The sequence below is a fragment of the Phaethon aethereus genome (genome assembly GCF_964289735.1).
Source record: "Phaethon aethereus genome assembly, chromosome: 2".
NCBI lineage: Eukaryota > Metazoa > Chordata > Aves > Phaethontiformes > Phaethontidae > Phaethon > Phaethon aethereus.
Window position 1 is genome coordinate 148520421 of NC_138582.1, and position 16323 is coordinate 148536743.

Below are 16323 nucleotides of genomic sequence, written 5' to 3' on the forward strand. Positions count from 1 at the left end.
AGAAATATGTTGCTGTGAATATAAAACTTTTCACTCATTTCAGAGTACAACCATAAGACAAGCAAATATTTCAGTCTTAGTGGAGAGGAAAAGGAGGACATAGCAGCTCCCGCTATGATGGCTGCAGTTCCACTCTATTCATTTCACAGTGCTACTACATATTGCACAACAGGATTGAACTTGGCCCACTGAATAGAATATTTCTTCATCAAATTGGTCTGGAACAGGGCTTAATAGTGCATAGGTGTTGGGGTGTCCTTCTGTAGGTGAGTAAATTCACTCAGCACAGGCAGAACAATGGCAGTAGAACTTGGGGCTTCCCAATTTCTAACTTGGAACCTCCTAGCTCTGTTGCAGCAGTAAGTGTCTCAATCATTAAACATAATCTTCAGGCCTATGAGACAACTCAGCACAGTATTCCTCTCCACCATGGCTTGCAGGAATGAAAGGAGAAGGATGCTGTGGCAGGAGTTTGCTCTGCTGAAGTTTAGCATTGCAAAGTTTTTCTTGATCATGGCTCCAAGCGTAATGTCAACAAGCGATGCCAAACAGGCTTTTTTTCCCTCCCAGTGCCCAACATGTCGTTTGTACCGAGATCCTACCACTGATCTGTGCTTATAGTTCTCTATACTGAGGAAAAACAAACAAAAATGTCATTCTTGCAGCATGCCAGTTTTACCTATTCTGTTGACAGGAAGACTTAAGAGGCATTCCAGGGGTTTGCTTGAGGTATTTTTGTTTGTTTGGTAAATGTTTACCACACAAAACCAAAACAGTACAGGCTCTACTCAAATTCCTCATGACTATGGATACAACAGGCTGAATTCCAGGACAGCCTAGCCATTGAAACATTTTCCTCATATTAAAATAAGAAATCTGTGCTATCATTTAAAAGATATTTTTGTGAATTTTATGATGAAGAGATGCATATCCTCCCCCTTGAAAGCTAAAGTAACAAATAAAAAAAAATCTTTAACTATGAGAAACAAAGCAAAACAAAAAAAGACAAGGTTTGGAAGACTGAGCCAAGCTGTCACAGAAATCTGAAATCAACCTGATGTGCGAGTTTTTCAAAATTAAAGGCACTCGTGTCAGTAGCATGAACACACACGCATGTTACGGGAGTCGCTGCAAGCCACGCACTTGCTGGCCATTTGGGTGCATGTTCTACGTTGCAGCTAATCCTTGACGTGTTTCTCTCTGTAAAAAGGGTTAACACAATTTGAGTAAAGACAGACAATTATGCTGTGTGAAAAGATGTCAAGCATCTCATATCGGCCTATCAACAAGTCACCATCACCTCGGCAAGCTCATCTGTCAGCTGTCTGAGGCCTGTTCTTTTGAAATAACAACAGGCAGGGAGCATTTCACCCCTCTGTCAGTCAGGCGGCAATTGCCCTCGCTGCCTCACGCTTCAGCGCACCTCGTTAGGAGCCTCGCACCCATCTCCTTTATTAAGGGACTCAGCAGCCCTGTTCTAACAAGGATCAGGGAGCAGGATTAAGTACTGTGACAAAGAGGACCTAATAAGCTAGAAACTGGTGTGTCTGCATCTGTGCTGGCTGGCTCAAGGCGCAGGCTCACGCTGCTCGCTCTTCGGTTTTCAGGCCACCGGGGAAGCAAGCCAGCACTGTGATTAGCCGTAGCCCTCTGACCAGCGCAGCTATGAAGATCATGCATCGCTCAGGGACTTGCTTTGCAATTGCAAATTGGATTTTCCATTTTATTACCTGCAAAAAAATCCCACATACCTTGCTCTCCAAAACTACCAACGCAGTAAGCACTCACTTGTAATTACAGCTCTGCAAGTACTGCATCCAGGTGAAACAATCAATCTATGTACAACTAATAAAAATAGTTAAATTTGGGGAGGCAAGCTTGACCCCATCATGGGTCAAATTCAATGCTGCTTACAGGAATAAGTCATGCATTCCCAAAATCTCAATAGCCAGGGTCTCAGCTGAATCCTCTCCTCCCGAGCTGCATCAGAAATCCGCCACCCAGGGGACACTGCTATATGCTTCCATCCCCACGGCGGAACGTGCCCACTTCCCTTCCAAATACCACATGGCCCACTTAAACATAATTAAATGTAAAAAAACACTATTCTATTAAAGCCAAAGAAATCTTACAGCAAAAAGAGGGCTGCTCAAGCAAAAGGAACTGTAAGTCCCCATACCAAAGCAATCACTTCATTTTCCTCTGCCTTCTGTTTTTCCCCAAAACGCATTGGGGACAGGTACAGATACTACTTTTCACCTGCAGAGGGAAAGGGCAGGCAGAAGCTCTAGGCATAAAATTAATCTCATTACAGAGAAAATTGGGGCACCTGAAACTCCAGCATCCACATTGAAATCTAGTCCCTCTCTGCCCTGGCAGCCTGTCCCACCAGCTTGCCTACAGCTGCAGCAAGAGGTCAGCTGCTACCTCACAGCCCAGGCTTTTAATTGAAGAATTTAATCAAGTGTTGTAATGCAAAAAGGAACAACCTGTCTGTCCTCATGGCAAGCACCAGGCAGAGAGCTAGTGCTCCTCCGCAGAGGAGTAAAGGAGAGCCGCCTCACAGAAAGGAGGAAGGATGGAGCACCCGACGCCTTAAACTCTTCCCTGTCCGATACCAAAATTTTCATCTGGAAATTAAGGACACAAATGGTCAGAAAATTGAGCAGGGTAAGAAGCCACAGAGAGCCTGTCCCCCCTTATCAGTGCCAGGGAGGAAACAGAGGCCAGCCCTCCTGCCACAAGGCAAGCCACTTGAGAACAAAGAAGCCATATAATGAGGACATGTCTCTCCTGCAATCACTGCACACTGCTTGGGGCCATATCCTGGCGTCCTTTCTGTGCTTACAGCTAAACCATCCGTGAATCAAAGGCTTAGTAATTCTGCTCCTCCTGCAGGACATCCAGGAGTCCCAAGCACGAGGTCAAAGTCTCAGTAACATCTGAGGAACAGGATGTGCTGGGGTAACCAAACACATGGGAGTGCTGCATGAATCCTTCTGCCCCAGCGCACGAAGATGAACCCAGCAGTGTGGAAGAGATGATCAAACCCGCCTGAAGCAACGGCTCTGGCACCAGGCTCATTGCAGGAGTGCTGTGCGACCAGACACCTTACAGATGTGTCATCCCCCCGCCAACAGTCTCCTCGCCCAGGTGTTTTTTTACAGCAGCACTGTGCGAAGAAATGCTGTTATTCCATCTCTGCAGCACTAGAGCCGTGGGCCAGGAAAGAGCCATGGCAGATGAGCCTTCATGCATATTGTCTAACAGCAGCATCAGCAGAACACTATCCCCAGGCCTTTAGGAAATTTATATACTGTTCTGCTACACAGATCACACCAAATCTCTCGGATATTTTTAGTAAGCAAAATACAAAATTGCCTCTAGTAAAAAGCCAGTACTGAAGATTCAATCACAAAATATATTAGGGTTGGAGATTGCATTGGTCATTGCCAGTTTCTTCTTTCCATGCACATCAGCCTATTAAAGAATACTTGTTTATCATCCCTAAAATTTGGCATAACTAGTAGACTAAAATGATGTTTCTTCATAATGGACTTAAGGTTCTTGCTATTTTGCCAGACTGAAAGAGACCGGTTCCACTAACATGCATTACATGACATTACCTCACATTCCTCATGTAAGAGAGGAGGAGGAGGCTTAAGACTAGTCAGCACAGCCCCCTTCCTAGATATTTTTTAGATTATTTTTGAGGGCTTCTAAAATTATTCTTACAAATAAATAAATAATCAAAACTATATATCCCAGAACCCAGGTCTAAAATATTTAAAGAACCTTCTAATTTCTAAGCCTGAATGACACTTGTTTTAAGCTTTCTATCTTGAACATAGATTTCCAAGTAGGAAGAATGCAAAGTGGACATATGCTGCTACCAGTGAGCAGACACGGAAAAGTGAATAGAGTCTGGAAAAGAGAAGAGCAGAGACAAAGGTCTAACAGCTGACTGCTGTGGACAACCTGCACAGAATGACCAAAAGCCTTCTAAAAGGAGCCAGCTGTGTGGTCTCAGAAATAACTGATCTTGGCACTTTTTTTTTTTTTCTGTCTCAGCACTCATTGTATCTAAAGATGATCCTGAACCATTAAGTTCAATTGGATCAGTGTGAACTGACCTTCTGTGTTTAACCCACCTTGAAAACAAACTATTCCTATGCCCAAGTAGTAAGCCGTACAGACCTCAAAACTGTCTGCTGCCCAAATCTCATTAGCTGCCACCTGGAAGCTACAGTAAAAAGATCTACACCAAAACAAACCCTTGAAAATCGGAGGACAAAAATCAAAGTACGCATATTTTTAATTTTCATATATTCTAGCTTATGCCATCCATTGACTACAAATACCATGTATCATTGCTTAAATTCAGAGCTCCCACAGTCATGGGTGGACAGAAGGGACATCTTGTGGGCACATCCCATCCTGAGAGACATTAAAGGGAAAAGGCAGCTACAGTTTCCCTGCACCTCCCTCAATAAATCTATGCTGCATTTGATCTAAAACATGTTAATGTTTCTTGTTATTTTCCTTCAGTACTGTTGAAATAAAAAGAAGTTTGTGCGAACATTCATATTTTGCTTAACTGCCTGCAAAGGTCAGAAAAGAGCTCATAAAAGCAAATAAAATGCTGCCTCCAGCAGTCGTGTTTACAGAAAGTAAGTGTCAGAGCCAGTGATAACAGTACCTATCACTTTGACCAAGGGTGTCTCCAGACTTCCCAGGCCCCTCCTGTCCGTTAGAGCTAGCCTGCAAGCACCTCTTACAACTATAAACTCCTCATCATCTTGTTATGTACGATACATGGAGTGTATAGTATTTACCCACTGTATGTATACTTAAGGTATAGCAAGATATGACTAGTGTACACGGGCATTACTTCGATACAAACAAAAGACAACAGAATGAACACAAACCTGACTTGTCCTTTCCACTCGAACACCCCTTGGCAACACTTTAAATACTTTCAAAAATTAAAAGGTGAAATAAAGTAATTAAACAACGCTGACATTTGAGAAGTGAACATTGGCATTCAGCATAAGAAACATAATCCTAGCTGTAAAATGCCAGATCAACGCTGCTTTGTAATGGTTTAAATTCATCCCTAGTGGAGCTTCATTAAAATCAATGGAAATAATTTTTAGGCTGTGTACTCTTGAGTTTCACATCCGCGTCCTGTTGATACTGACTCACCTTCCAGCCTACACTCTACTGCATTGAGTTCGAGGAGAGTCCTCAGACTGTAACACATCCCATTCAGCAATTTCCCTTAAGACTGAAATTCAAACATTCTTTCCTTTTACAACACAAAGGTCTTACTCTCTCACTGTCATATGTAAGGACAGGAGGAATGAAATGAGTTTTACTTCTTTATTTAGATATAAGTACCCTCGAATCCTGTTTTATTAAAGGCTAAGTAAGGTATCAATCCACTACACTAAATTTAAACTTAGGTTATATGTAAAAATATGTCTGTCCTGGCTTGTTTTAGATTTGTTTTACACTACAGGGCTTACAATTTTTATTACTTTTGTGGCATGTGCTTTGTCTCCACAGAAAAAAGGATTGGTTTAAGCGTGGGGGTGGAAGAAATATCATGACTATTATGTCATAAAAATAATACCAAGGCAATTAATTGTGAATGATGTCTTAAAATCTATGTTAAGAAAACATATACTTATTTCTATGCCACAAAGTGTTACCAAAAGCAAATGATTTTTACACCAGTCTTAAGCACATGCAAGCTGTCGACTGGTAACGCTCATCATTCCTATAACAAGTATGATCAGCTCTGCTTTGAAGACCTCTATCACTTTTGAAGGATGAGTAACAGAAAAGAGTAGATTTAAACAGTAGTTATAAAGGAGCAGTAAGACAACAGAGAGCAAAGACTTCTTGTACATAAGTGTGACTCAATTTTTTTGGAACCAGCAGAAATATTCACAGAAATATTCAGTATGATAAATCTACAGCTCCATAGCATATGTCAAAAATATACATTTGCTTATTGATGCATTTCTATGCACTAAAAGAAAACAACTAGTAAATCTAAACCTAGACTGAAGCGCCTCCAAAAGATCAATCCCAACAACACTCTTGTGTTCTTGTACTGGAGAAGGTCTAACAGTACCACTTGGAGTCACCAGCACTTCAGAGAACCCCGAAACAGCATTTGTGGTGTTTTTACTAAATGGGAAAAGGTTCAAGTCTCAAATAACAAGATTCAGTACATACAAATAAACCAAAGGGATACACCACAGCATCCATCAGACAGAAGTAGGGTGGAAGTCTTCCTCTGACTGCTTTCCTGACCAGACAGATGGGAATGTCTGCAGACTCACCTGTGAGCATTAGATGGGAAGCCCCAGGGTAAGAGAAGGCTGAATGAGCAACATGGAAGCCTAAGCCTGTCCTCAGTTTTACAATTATTTTCAGGGACAGAAAAGAGGAGTGCAGATCACATCATTATTCTAACAACTTCTTAGATGTAAATGAGAATTTTCAATAATGAGTTCAGTGATTAAACCCCAACTTGAATGTTCACTTGAATACATCCAACAGCAGATTTCTGTGTCAGTTCAGTAATTGAAGAGTTTAACAAAGACATTTCAAACAGAAAAACATCTGGTCTGAAAAACATCAGGAGATATAGACTCTCCCAGTGGTGTCTTGTTTGTTCAAATGGTTCATCACTGTTAAAATGCATTCTTGTACACCATTTTTTCCAAAGTAAATATGTATTGTTTCCCTGTATGCCAGGTACAGTAACTACTAAGGTATTATTATTTCTCATTGCAGGGGGATGGATTAGATGACCTTGGAAGGTCCCTTCCAACCCAAGGATTCTATGACTCTTTATTTCAGTGAACTGAGCTGCCTTAGTTCTCAAATGCTGCTGCTTCTTCTGCCCACCTAGAAGGGAGAATGACCTGTGCTTTCTTCTCATAGAGTTAGTGAGGATCAGCAGATAAGTCTCCTCTCACTCTTCTCTTTGATAGGTTAAAGACAGACTTTGATTATTCTGTGTGATCCCAGAATGGCTACTCCATTTGCTCCAACTCTTACCAAAATGACACAGCTGAAATAAAGTAAAAGCAGACCAACTAAATCTTGAATTCTTTACCCTTGACATAAAGGTGAAGTGATACAGGGGAAACTGGTATTGCCTCAGCTACCGCTATTACAATTCTATGGCAAGAAAATTTTACTCTCCAGCTCTGTCCCACCTCAACCTTTCATACAAGAGAGTTTAAAACAAAGTGAATTTAGTCCTGAGATATTTATATGAAATTTGAGCATCACAGCAAAGGTCAGCCAGAATCATTATATCGAAGTGTAATGGGGAGTCTGGCACAAGGAGACTTTCACTCCAGAATGTGTCAGGACTGAAGATGAAGCCTTGGAAAGACAACAGAATGGATGACATGCTGAACTTCCCCCTTAAACCATATTTCAGGTATTAAGTACAGGCAGAATATGGACCCCACCTGGCTGGGCAAACTCACACGTCCATATTCAGGTGACAGGAGGAGTGATAACTCTCTGGAAACAAGGGGAGAGCCCTGGCAATTTCTACCATCACTCCACACAACAAACCTGACCTTAGCAGGACAACTAGTAGAAAGAGTAGGTAATATTAACATTCATAGACAAAAGCCTCAAAACAGGAACTTATTCAATGTAGCACACAAGGCACTCCTAGCCAAACAACACTCTGCTAACGGCTTGTACTTCCACATGACAAATCACGCTGTTTCAACAGCCAAACTCCACCACACACAGCCATCAGGTACCCAGGCAACCAGCTCAGCTGATGCTGTTGTGTGGGTAGCCAAGTGGAACCGCAGAAGAAACAGTGTTTTGACAAAAATCCAAGAAATTACTTCAAAATGTTTCCTATATTCTTTCTAAAATTATTTCAAATTACTTACAAGTTGATTAAATTCATTTCTCCAATATTCCTAATGTAAGAGAGAGACCATTTACTAGAAGAGCTACACGTTTTGCTAAGTTTCACTGACTTCCTCCTTCGAAAGGTGACACGCTGTGCTGGAAATACCATCTCCTTCACTGCTCTGTGTAACACATGTCCAGCACTGACCGGGATCTCAAGGGGCAAACCAACAGTCACTGCTAAGTGTTCCCAGTGAAGAAACCCAAGAAACACTACGCGGCAGATGGGTTTTGGAACAAAGACAATTAACGTGGTGTCAAAGTAGTTCAACATCGAAGACATTTTAACGGCACAGGAACTATTACAGGCTTAGAGGATCAGCATCCCCATTTATTTTGAAATATATTGCACATTTTTTCCAACCTCAGAAACTCCCCCGGGATTCTCAATTACCTGGGAATTCAACAGAGCATTCTCTCTTTGAACGGTCCTATCAGACCAAAACCTAGTTACTTTAAAAATAGGAGTTCAGAAAGGATTCACTGTATGCCTTTTGCCCCACACCTCTGAAAGTTCCATTCAAACACAGGTTGCCAGGTACTCAGAAGAGCAAAACCACTTTTAAGTACTATGAAACACGTAAAATGAACCAAATTTTACATTTGCTCAGATTGGTATTAATTACGGTACTCTTACCTACCACAGTTCTGACAGAACAGATGAAGTATTTGCTGACAGAAACATTATTATTACACTGATGGTACTTAGAGTACAGTCAACATTAGGAAAGCCTACACACACACACTGTAGTCATCTGAGAAGCAACAGTAGGACTTGCATATTTTAAAAGCTAATGTGAGATCTAATCTGAACCTTGGGAAGTTTGTCAAGAATTACAGCAGTGCAGGGAAATGAATGCTTGTGGTATAAATCTAAATGATGGGCTATAGAAAACATCTTTCTGTGTATAATGAAACTGCAGAGTTGTCATCTCTTCCTATATACCTTAACTCCCATCAAATACTCTGTGGAATCAGCCTGTTTTCTAACTACATAAAAAGTGGTGGGTTTTTTTCCTTTTTTTAACTTAAAAGAAGGCTAAAATGAGAAGCACAATTAGAATATTAACAAATTTTCAGAGATGCTTTTCTTATGTAAATAATTTGTCCATGACCTATCTTGTCATGTACACTCTCCTTAACTAGTAACTGCTACACCAGTAGTCCTAGAAAACAAATTACTTTGTTTAGTCACTGGGAAGTTCAGTAAAGCCCCTTACTTTCTTACACCACCTTTGTCTTAGTTCCAAAAGTAGAAACAGGTAGGTTTTTTTTAAAATTGCAAGGTATCAGTTAGTTGTTCCAGTGCTCAGAGCTGGTGTCCAAAGAGCCCCAGGATGTCCAGGCTTCCAACAAGCACCCCAGACCTGTATTTGCAGTGTGAGCAGCATTCTGTTGCAACACTCGTAGAGTGCAGCGACAGTTCATACTGAAATAAGAAAAGTTTGCTGTTTATGTCAAGTATATTTAGAAAATAAATATCTTTTGTGAAATAAGTGATTCCTATGTTTGCACATGCCCATCATAATTACCTAAGTAAATTGCTATTTCAATTAATATTAGTTTGAACAAATAACTGCAGCAACTACTTTGTGTAATATAGTATTAATTCACAAATTCTAGAGTCATTTTGAAAACCTAAATTTTAAAATGCGTTTCTGTGATGGAAATATTGAGTCTTCTGGCAGGATTCCTTGAACTTTCTATTTAAAGCCAATCCTTTATCCACAGAAGGTAATTTAGCTGTTCAAAACTAAAAAATTATTAAAGAGTTACTCAGCCATTCTGACATACAGATTTAATTTACAAAATGTTTCACCCTCCTTAAAAAGGAACATGGCTACTTACCCCATCAAGGTTTTTTTTTTTCCCTCTTTAATTTTTAAAGAGCTTGAATTTTTTACTTTTCAAGTTCGTACCTACCTTCACAGTTTTGATAGTGTCTCCCTTTACCTGAGGAAATTATTTGATAAACTAGAACAGTATTGAATAGTATACCTAAAAGCAATTGATGTCAACATTCCATTTCGGAAAAAAAGAGTATGGTAATTAAAAATGCATCCTTAGAAATCACTGTTCTTCCCACGTTCATAAACATGAGTGAACTCCATGTACGTGTGCGCACATGTGTGTTGGCGGCAGGGCAACGAACACAGTCAACATTAGAATCTGTGTTTTAAAAAATCATGACATTTGTTTTCACATAAAAAACGCAAACCTACAGATAAGCTAGTTACATTCTCTGGGTGGCTACTTACTTCTAGCTACAACTTTGTGAATATTTTGCACCATATACTACTCTTACACTCCTGACTGCGCCAAGAAAATCTTTCATGAGGTACATATGGGTCCACCCAGATGACCATACAATGAACTTAAAACACCATCATTGATCTTACTAATTGCATCTGCCACTTTATGTGGTTCTTGTTTCTACTCAGCTTTCTTTCCAAACACCATTCCAATTGTTAAATGGTCAGAATACACGAAGTGACAGATTTAGTGCTTCCTTGGCAATTTATATAACTGACTGCAACTCTGTTGTTGCAGTGAATCATGATTTATTTGTCTCGCAATGCAGCACATAACCTTTTAAATGCTAGGGAAAAAAATGCCAGCGCCTCTTTAAAGTTTATATATGACTGCCCACCACCATTCCTCATGAACACGGTTTTGAGAGACAAATGATAAAAACAAGCTGCAAATTCCACCCACCTACTGCCGGCCATTTCCTGCGTTCATCACTCACACGTACTGTATTTACAGACAAGCACCCTCACCCAGAGCACCGGTGCGCTCCTCCAGGCCCCTCGTTTCTTCCTGGGCAAGAATATTTTTCTTAAATAAGCGATAGGTATTTTCTGCTAAGCACAGTGGAGGCTAATACTGATCTCCCCCAGTCTTCTTACTGGTGCATGCCACGCTCAATCACATCAGGTGAAATTAAGAGCAGACTCTAGGGTTTTATTTATTGGTATCTCTCTACATTCCAAAATTGTGATCCCAAAGCCTGTCTGTGGCCTTTTCTCATACCCTACTCTCCATGCCTGCTTCTGCACTTATTTCCATTACCTTTAAAAAACAGTTTCATGTACTGCTGCCCCTTTCTCCTCATTCAAATACACTTTTATTCTGGTGCTTTTATTGTGCCCATTTCCCTGGTAAATGAACATCTAATGACTCATTGCTGTCCACTAGTGCCCAAACTAAGCCTTCAGCACCTTTAATTATGAAAGCGATACTGAGAGAAGAAAGATTGTTTACTTTAAATAGAACAGCAGTACCTGCAATTAATGCAAGTAGGACCTGCTCACTGAAAAACCATTTATCCAACATGCACAGCACAAACTATTTGGGTAGTTCTCCTTATATTATAATTCAATTTTTAAAATTTAGGAGGAAGAACTGAGGCAGAAAATAAAATTGTTTTTCCTTCAGATGGCGACTATGGAATTCGCAGTCCATTCAGTAGGGTGTAACACTCGCAGACCACCTTTCATTGGCAGCCTTTAAAACTGTCGGCAGAGGGGACTGCTGCTCTGAATTGTCCTAGTTTGCAGAAGGGAAAACCGGGCAGCAGAGGTGAAGTCATTCAGCAGATTCATGTTTGCCTGTAGCCTCCTCCTGCCTGATCTCAAACAAGGCCTCCAAAGCCCAGCCTGGTGCTTCATTTACTAAAATCCATTCCCTCAATGCTTGCCTAGATGTTTAAGAAACAAGCAAGAACATTGCTTTGCACAGTAAATACGCTAGCAAGTTGCACAAGTTACAAATCTAGACTTCAGTGTAATGTTCTCTGGAAATGTACCCCAAAATCTAGGCTATTTTAAATATTGAGATAGTTCCAGCACTATGAATGGCATAGACTGCAACAGAACTTATGCCAACTGATTATGAATAAGGATCTTGGTAAGACCATAAAAAGAAACATTAGTAAATTAATACATCAAAAGAAAGTATAATTTATAGAATAGCATTTCAGTAATAAAGAACAGAGGTCACAAAGACTTAAGCTGCATCAGTGCACCTCATTCTGATCAGGTGAGGCAAAATTACAAGTCCTTTTTCTACCAGATTGTGATATAGTTCTATAACACAAATGTTTGTTTGTTCTTCCCTCGGCTGTCCTGAGTTTCGCAGGTCAGTGCAAAATAAACATCAAGAATTTTGTTTCAAACATTTCCATTTGCTTTGGACAATGACGGTAAAACCATTTAAAGTGAATTTGCTGTTATGCTTGTAAGGCAGCAGCATGTTTAGAACACTTAATTAGCCACAGAAGGTGGTTAGACTCAGTGCAGCATTTAGCTTCCACTTTCTGAAAAAAATCAAGGCTATAGTTTAGGTAGCTGCAGAAAAATACATTTACAGATACTACAAGCTTCTGAAATGTTATTGCTATTGAAAAAGACTTTATAAATAAATATGACTTTGACAAAAGGCTAAAGAAAGTATACCTGTGTCAAAGAATAAACATCTGAAATTAAGGAAACAAGAAAACTTTCACCTACCAGTGGTGAGAAGGGGGAAAAAAAAAAAAAATACTCAGCATCATATACTCTGCTAGACTGATAAAGGCAGGAAAACCATGGTGGGTTAAACAAGTAGAGTCCAAACAAATCTTCCCTCACCTCATAGAAAAAAGCAGACACTTTCCTTTGCTACAAAAAACAAAAAGCACACATTGCAGACTGTCACATTTATGCACACAGCTGCCACATTCTCTAATGGGTCGAGGCAAGTTCTTATGACAACAAATAATTTTTCTTTATCATGCTAACTTCAGTCACTCTCCTTCTGAGTTTTGGGAACTATTATTTGGAAGGTATTGGTAGAAACAAAGAAGCTTCCCTATGTAACAGTCCACAATAACAAGACACAAGGAATAAACCCCTGTGTAATAGGTGTTTCAACAACAGGTAATTGATACAGCTACATTATTCCCAAAAGTATTTGTGAAGATTTTTGTAAAAGATCTAAGACCAAATTCTGACTTGGGGCAAAAAGGAACAACCTCTGTTGAAGTTAATGCCCCTTATATAAAATTAAATACTGCAATGCAAATTCTGCAAAATAACTACTTATTTTTCAAAGAAAACCTCTACTGTATAGGTTGAAAGAAGTCACTTGCAATCATAACTAAATGGCCAATATCACAAATTCAAAGTACATCAACCAGCTTCACTGCTTTAAGTGCAAGAGTTGTCAAGTCACTAAGAAAGGCAGGCTACTGAAACAGAAAAATGAAAACTTATTAATTTATAATAATAATCTAATTTAGCTATATTTTACTCTAGTTTATCAAACTTCCTTTTTTACAGGAACAGTCACAAAAAAAGCCACTTACACTGCTGTCATTTTTGCCTAATATAATTTTGGATTATCCATATAGTGTTCTCAAAACCCAGCCAGAGACAAGAATAGCTTTGCAGACTCAATATTTATGGTATGTTACATAAAGCAAGATGCTATATACAAATTGGCAGTCAGGTGTACTGATACATAAGGAAAATGTAACATGTAAAAAACTAATAAAACCTAACACACATCATCTCCTGGATCCTCCTGCATATCCAGTAGGAGTGACAAAGTGAGTGTTTCTCAGGGGAAAACAAATATTAGCAGCAATGAAGATTTAAGCATAATCACTTCCTAGAGTTTAATCGGTTTTGTTTCAGAGGAAACAGTGCATCGTTATCATTATTCTTCAAATAAATAAATGATCATCCATAATCTTACCTAGTTCTGGGGGCAGCACGGTAAGACGATTTCCCTGGATATGAAGTTCCTTAAGCTGAGTGAGCTCACCAATTTCTTTAGGCAGTGATATCAGGTCATTGTCTCTAAGACTCAGCTAAGAGTGAATATAGAGTAGTCAGAACAATTTTTGGTTACCATAAAGCAGCCTAAAACAGAACTCTACTCACTCTGCCCCCACCTTTCTCCTAAATGCTCAATTCTTCCAATTTATTTACAAGTGTCTGCTGGTAAACAAGAAACAGTTCCAGGTGTAGTGGTCTATTCCTGCAAACATACCCTACTACTCCTCAAATTGACTAGATTCTATTCCTACAAGCATTGCAAAAGTGAATTGATTTTCCAAGAATTTAGATAAATTACTTACTATCTGCAACTTTGTGAGCTTCCCAATATCTGGCGGCAGGATTTCAAAATCGTTGTCACTTAGATAGAGTGCACGCAGGGTGGCTGCAAATTAAATAGCAATATATAAACAGGGTGGCATATAACCCAACCATTTGAGGTCTAATCAATAAAAGGGAGTCAGGTTTGATTAATAACCCTGACTTGGTGAAAAGCCTTTGACATACCCAGGGCTCACAATAATAACAAGCAGGTCAAACTTAGATTTACTGGTTTATTGTATTGTTGGCGAGTTCAGGAAAACATCTATATTCAAAAGGACTGGCACAATTAACAATTTCTACAATAGTAGACTTCGGCAGGTTCTGGCATATGAGTCTCAGTGCTCAGCTGTCAGAATACACTCATTACTCTTTATTATCCCCGATTCTTATTTATTACATCAATTTGCATCCGAAACAAACATTTTAAAAAAATTATCTGAGGTTTTTTTGACAAATACACATCTATGTTAACCTCTATAGAAAACACAGCCTAAGACTGGGAAAGAGACCTGAAAAAGAGAGCAATACAGGAGACTCAAATTGTATAATTTGTAATTTCCGCGCTTAGTCTCTATGAAATTCACAGAAAAAGAGATGACCCAGCACAACCATGTAGTTTGCTAGTATTGAACAAGCATACATGACAGTTTAAAAAAAATAAATTGAAATGGAGATTCACAAAGAACTGTTGGGTGCAGCAGGAAGGAAGGTAGTCAGGTCAGCAAAACCTCTCTTCCCCACCAGAGAGGAGATGCTGTTTCTCTTACACAGTTTACTACTCCTCCTCTTTTCATTTCATTATATGTGACCATTTTTGATAACACTAACTCAAAAATTCCCTCTGCTAGGTTACAGTCACAAAATCTCTGAGACAGTGTCACTCCTTCCTCTCTCCTCGCTTGTCACTTTTGCTGCTAAATGCACTGATCCTGAAGCCACTTCAGCATATTACACTGAAAAGACCAGTAAGGCAGCAGAATCACTGAAATCCAGAAAGTGACAGAATTCAGGTTGCTTAGGCAACCATAATGCAGCCATTTTGCACATATGTATTACAATACTTTTATTTGAATTCTAGGAGTGTGTATTTTTAACACATGCAAAGGTCAGCTTAACTCTACCACTCCTGTGCCAAGCTTTGTAACCTTAGCATATTTTTTAACATACAAAACACTTCAACATCCACACGCTGTTAAAACTATTTCAGTAATGAACCATCAAGAACACAATTGTTTCCAGAGTCAAGACACAAAGTTGCCTTGCAGAACAGTTAACTTTCCCCTGAGCCTTGCAAGCTTCTATGAAGTTTTAAGTTTTAACTGAGTATGGGACCCAAGGAAATATTACTCAGAAGAAAACTAATATATCATTACTAAGCAAGTCTTCTCATGTCCAATGGTGTCAGGTGACTGTGTATCAGTGATAAATATGGTTGAGCTATGCAGAAATATTCAAGATATATTCCAAGAAAAGCATAAATATCAGAAAAATTCTGTTCAGTTTGGTCTCCATCAAATAAATTTCAACTGCAGAAAGAAAAGCACCATACAATGAAAATTTGTAGAGTTTTTAGGAAAGTTTCTTACTCAGATAGAAGAAGTTTCCTGGTAGAGAATTTTCATTTAAGTTGTTGTAAGTCAAGTCAAGAACCTCCAGAGCTGGTAAAGAGCCAAATCCCCTTGGCAAGGTGTTTAGCCTGTTCATGCTGTAGGTGAAGAGGAAAAAACAAAACATGACATCAGTAATCACTTCACCCAGTGGGAATAATACAGGCAACAAGAGTTTAATTTCTAAAAATGTAATCTACAAAAAGCTTCCCTTTTTTTCTTGAAAAGGGGTTGATGCTACAAGATACCGAGCAAGCCTTTTGCTCTCATTCCCATAAATATGCCCAAAACTTAGGCACTCGCAAGGGATCCCATCTGTCAATCAACAGCCACACCTGAAACATGAAGCACAAGGGAGAGAGGTGGCACAGTGCTATGGTCAGCTTAAACAGTATGCCATGGAGAAAGCTGGTTCTTAGTAGATGACCTATCTTCTACCTAAATTACAAATTACCCTTTTGCACATCATCTTGACCATCTGCCATGCCACATAGTTCTTCACCATGGTACCACATACAAAGAGGAATACCTCAGCTGCATGGTATTTACATTCATTGATAATTGTTGCTCAAACACATTCATAAGAACAGCAAATTTGTGTCACT

The 16323-nt window shown here is 39.4% G+C and overlaps 1 protein-coding gene across 1 annotated transcript in view; it reads right to left on the bottom strand.

Moving 5' to 3' along the window:
• RSU1 (Ras suppressor protein 1) overlaps positions 1-16323 on the bottom strand; it is a gene marked incomplete at its 3' end in the record, with an annotated part of 112827 nt that overhangs the window by 67690 nt on the left and 28814 nt on the right. Inside the window, exons 4-6 of the mRNA XM_082015544.1 lie at positions 15698-15816; positions 14090-14172; positions 13705-13819 (exon numbers count right to left, since the gene is read on the bottom strand). Of these exons, the coding sequence (XP_081871670.1) occupies positions 13705-13819; positions 14090-14172; positions 15698-15816 (317 nt within the window). The remainder of the gene's footprint in view (positions 1-13704; positions 13820-14089; positions 14173-15697; positions 15817-16323) is intronic.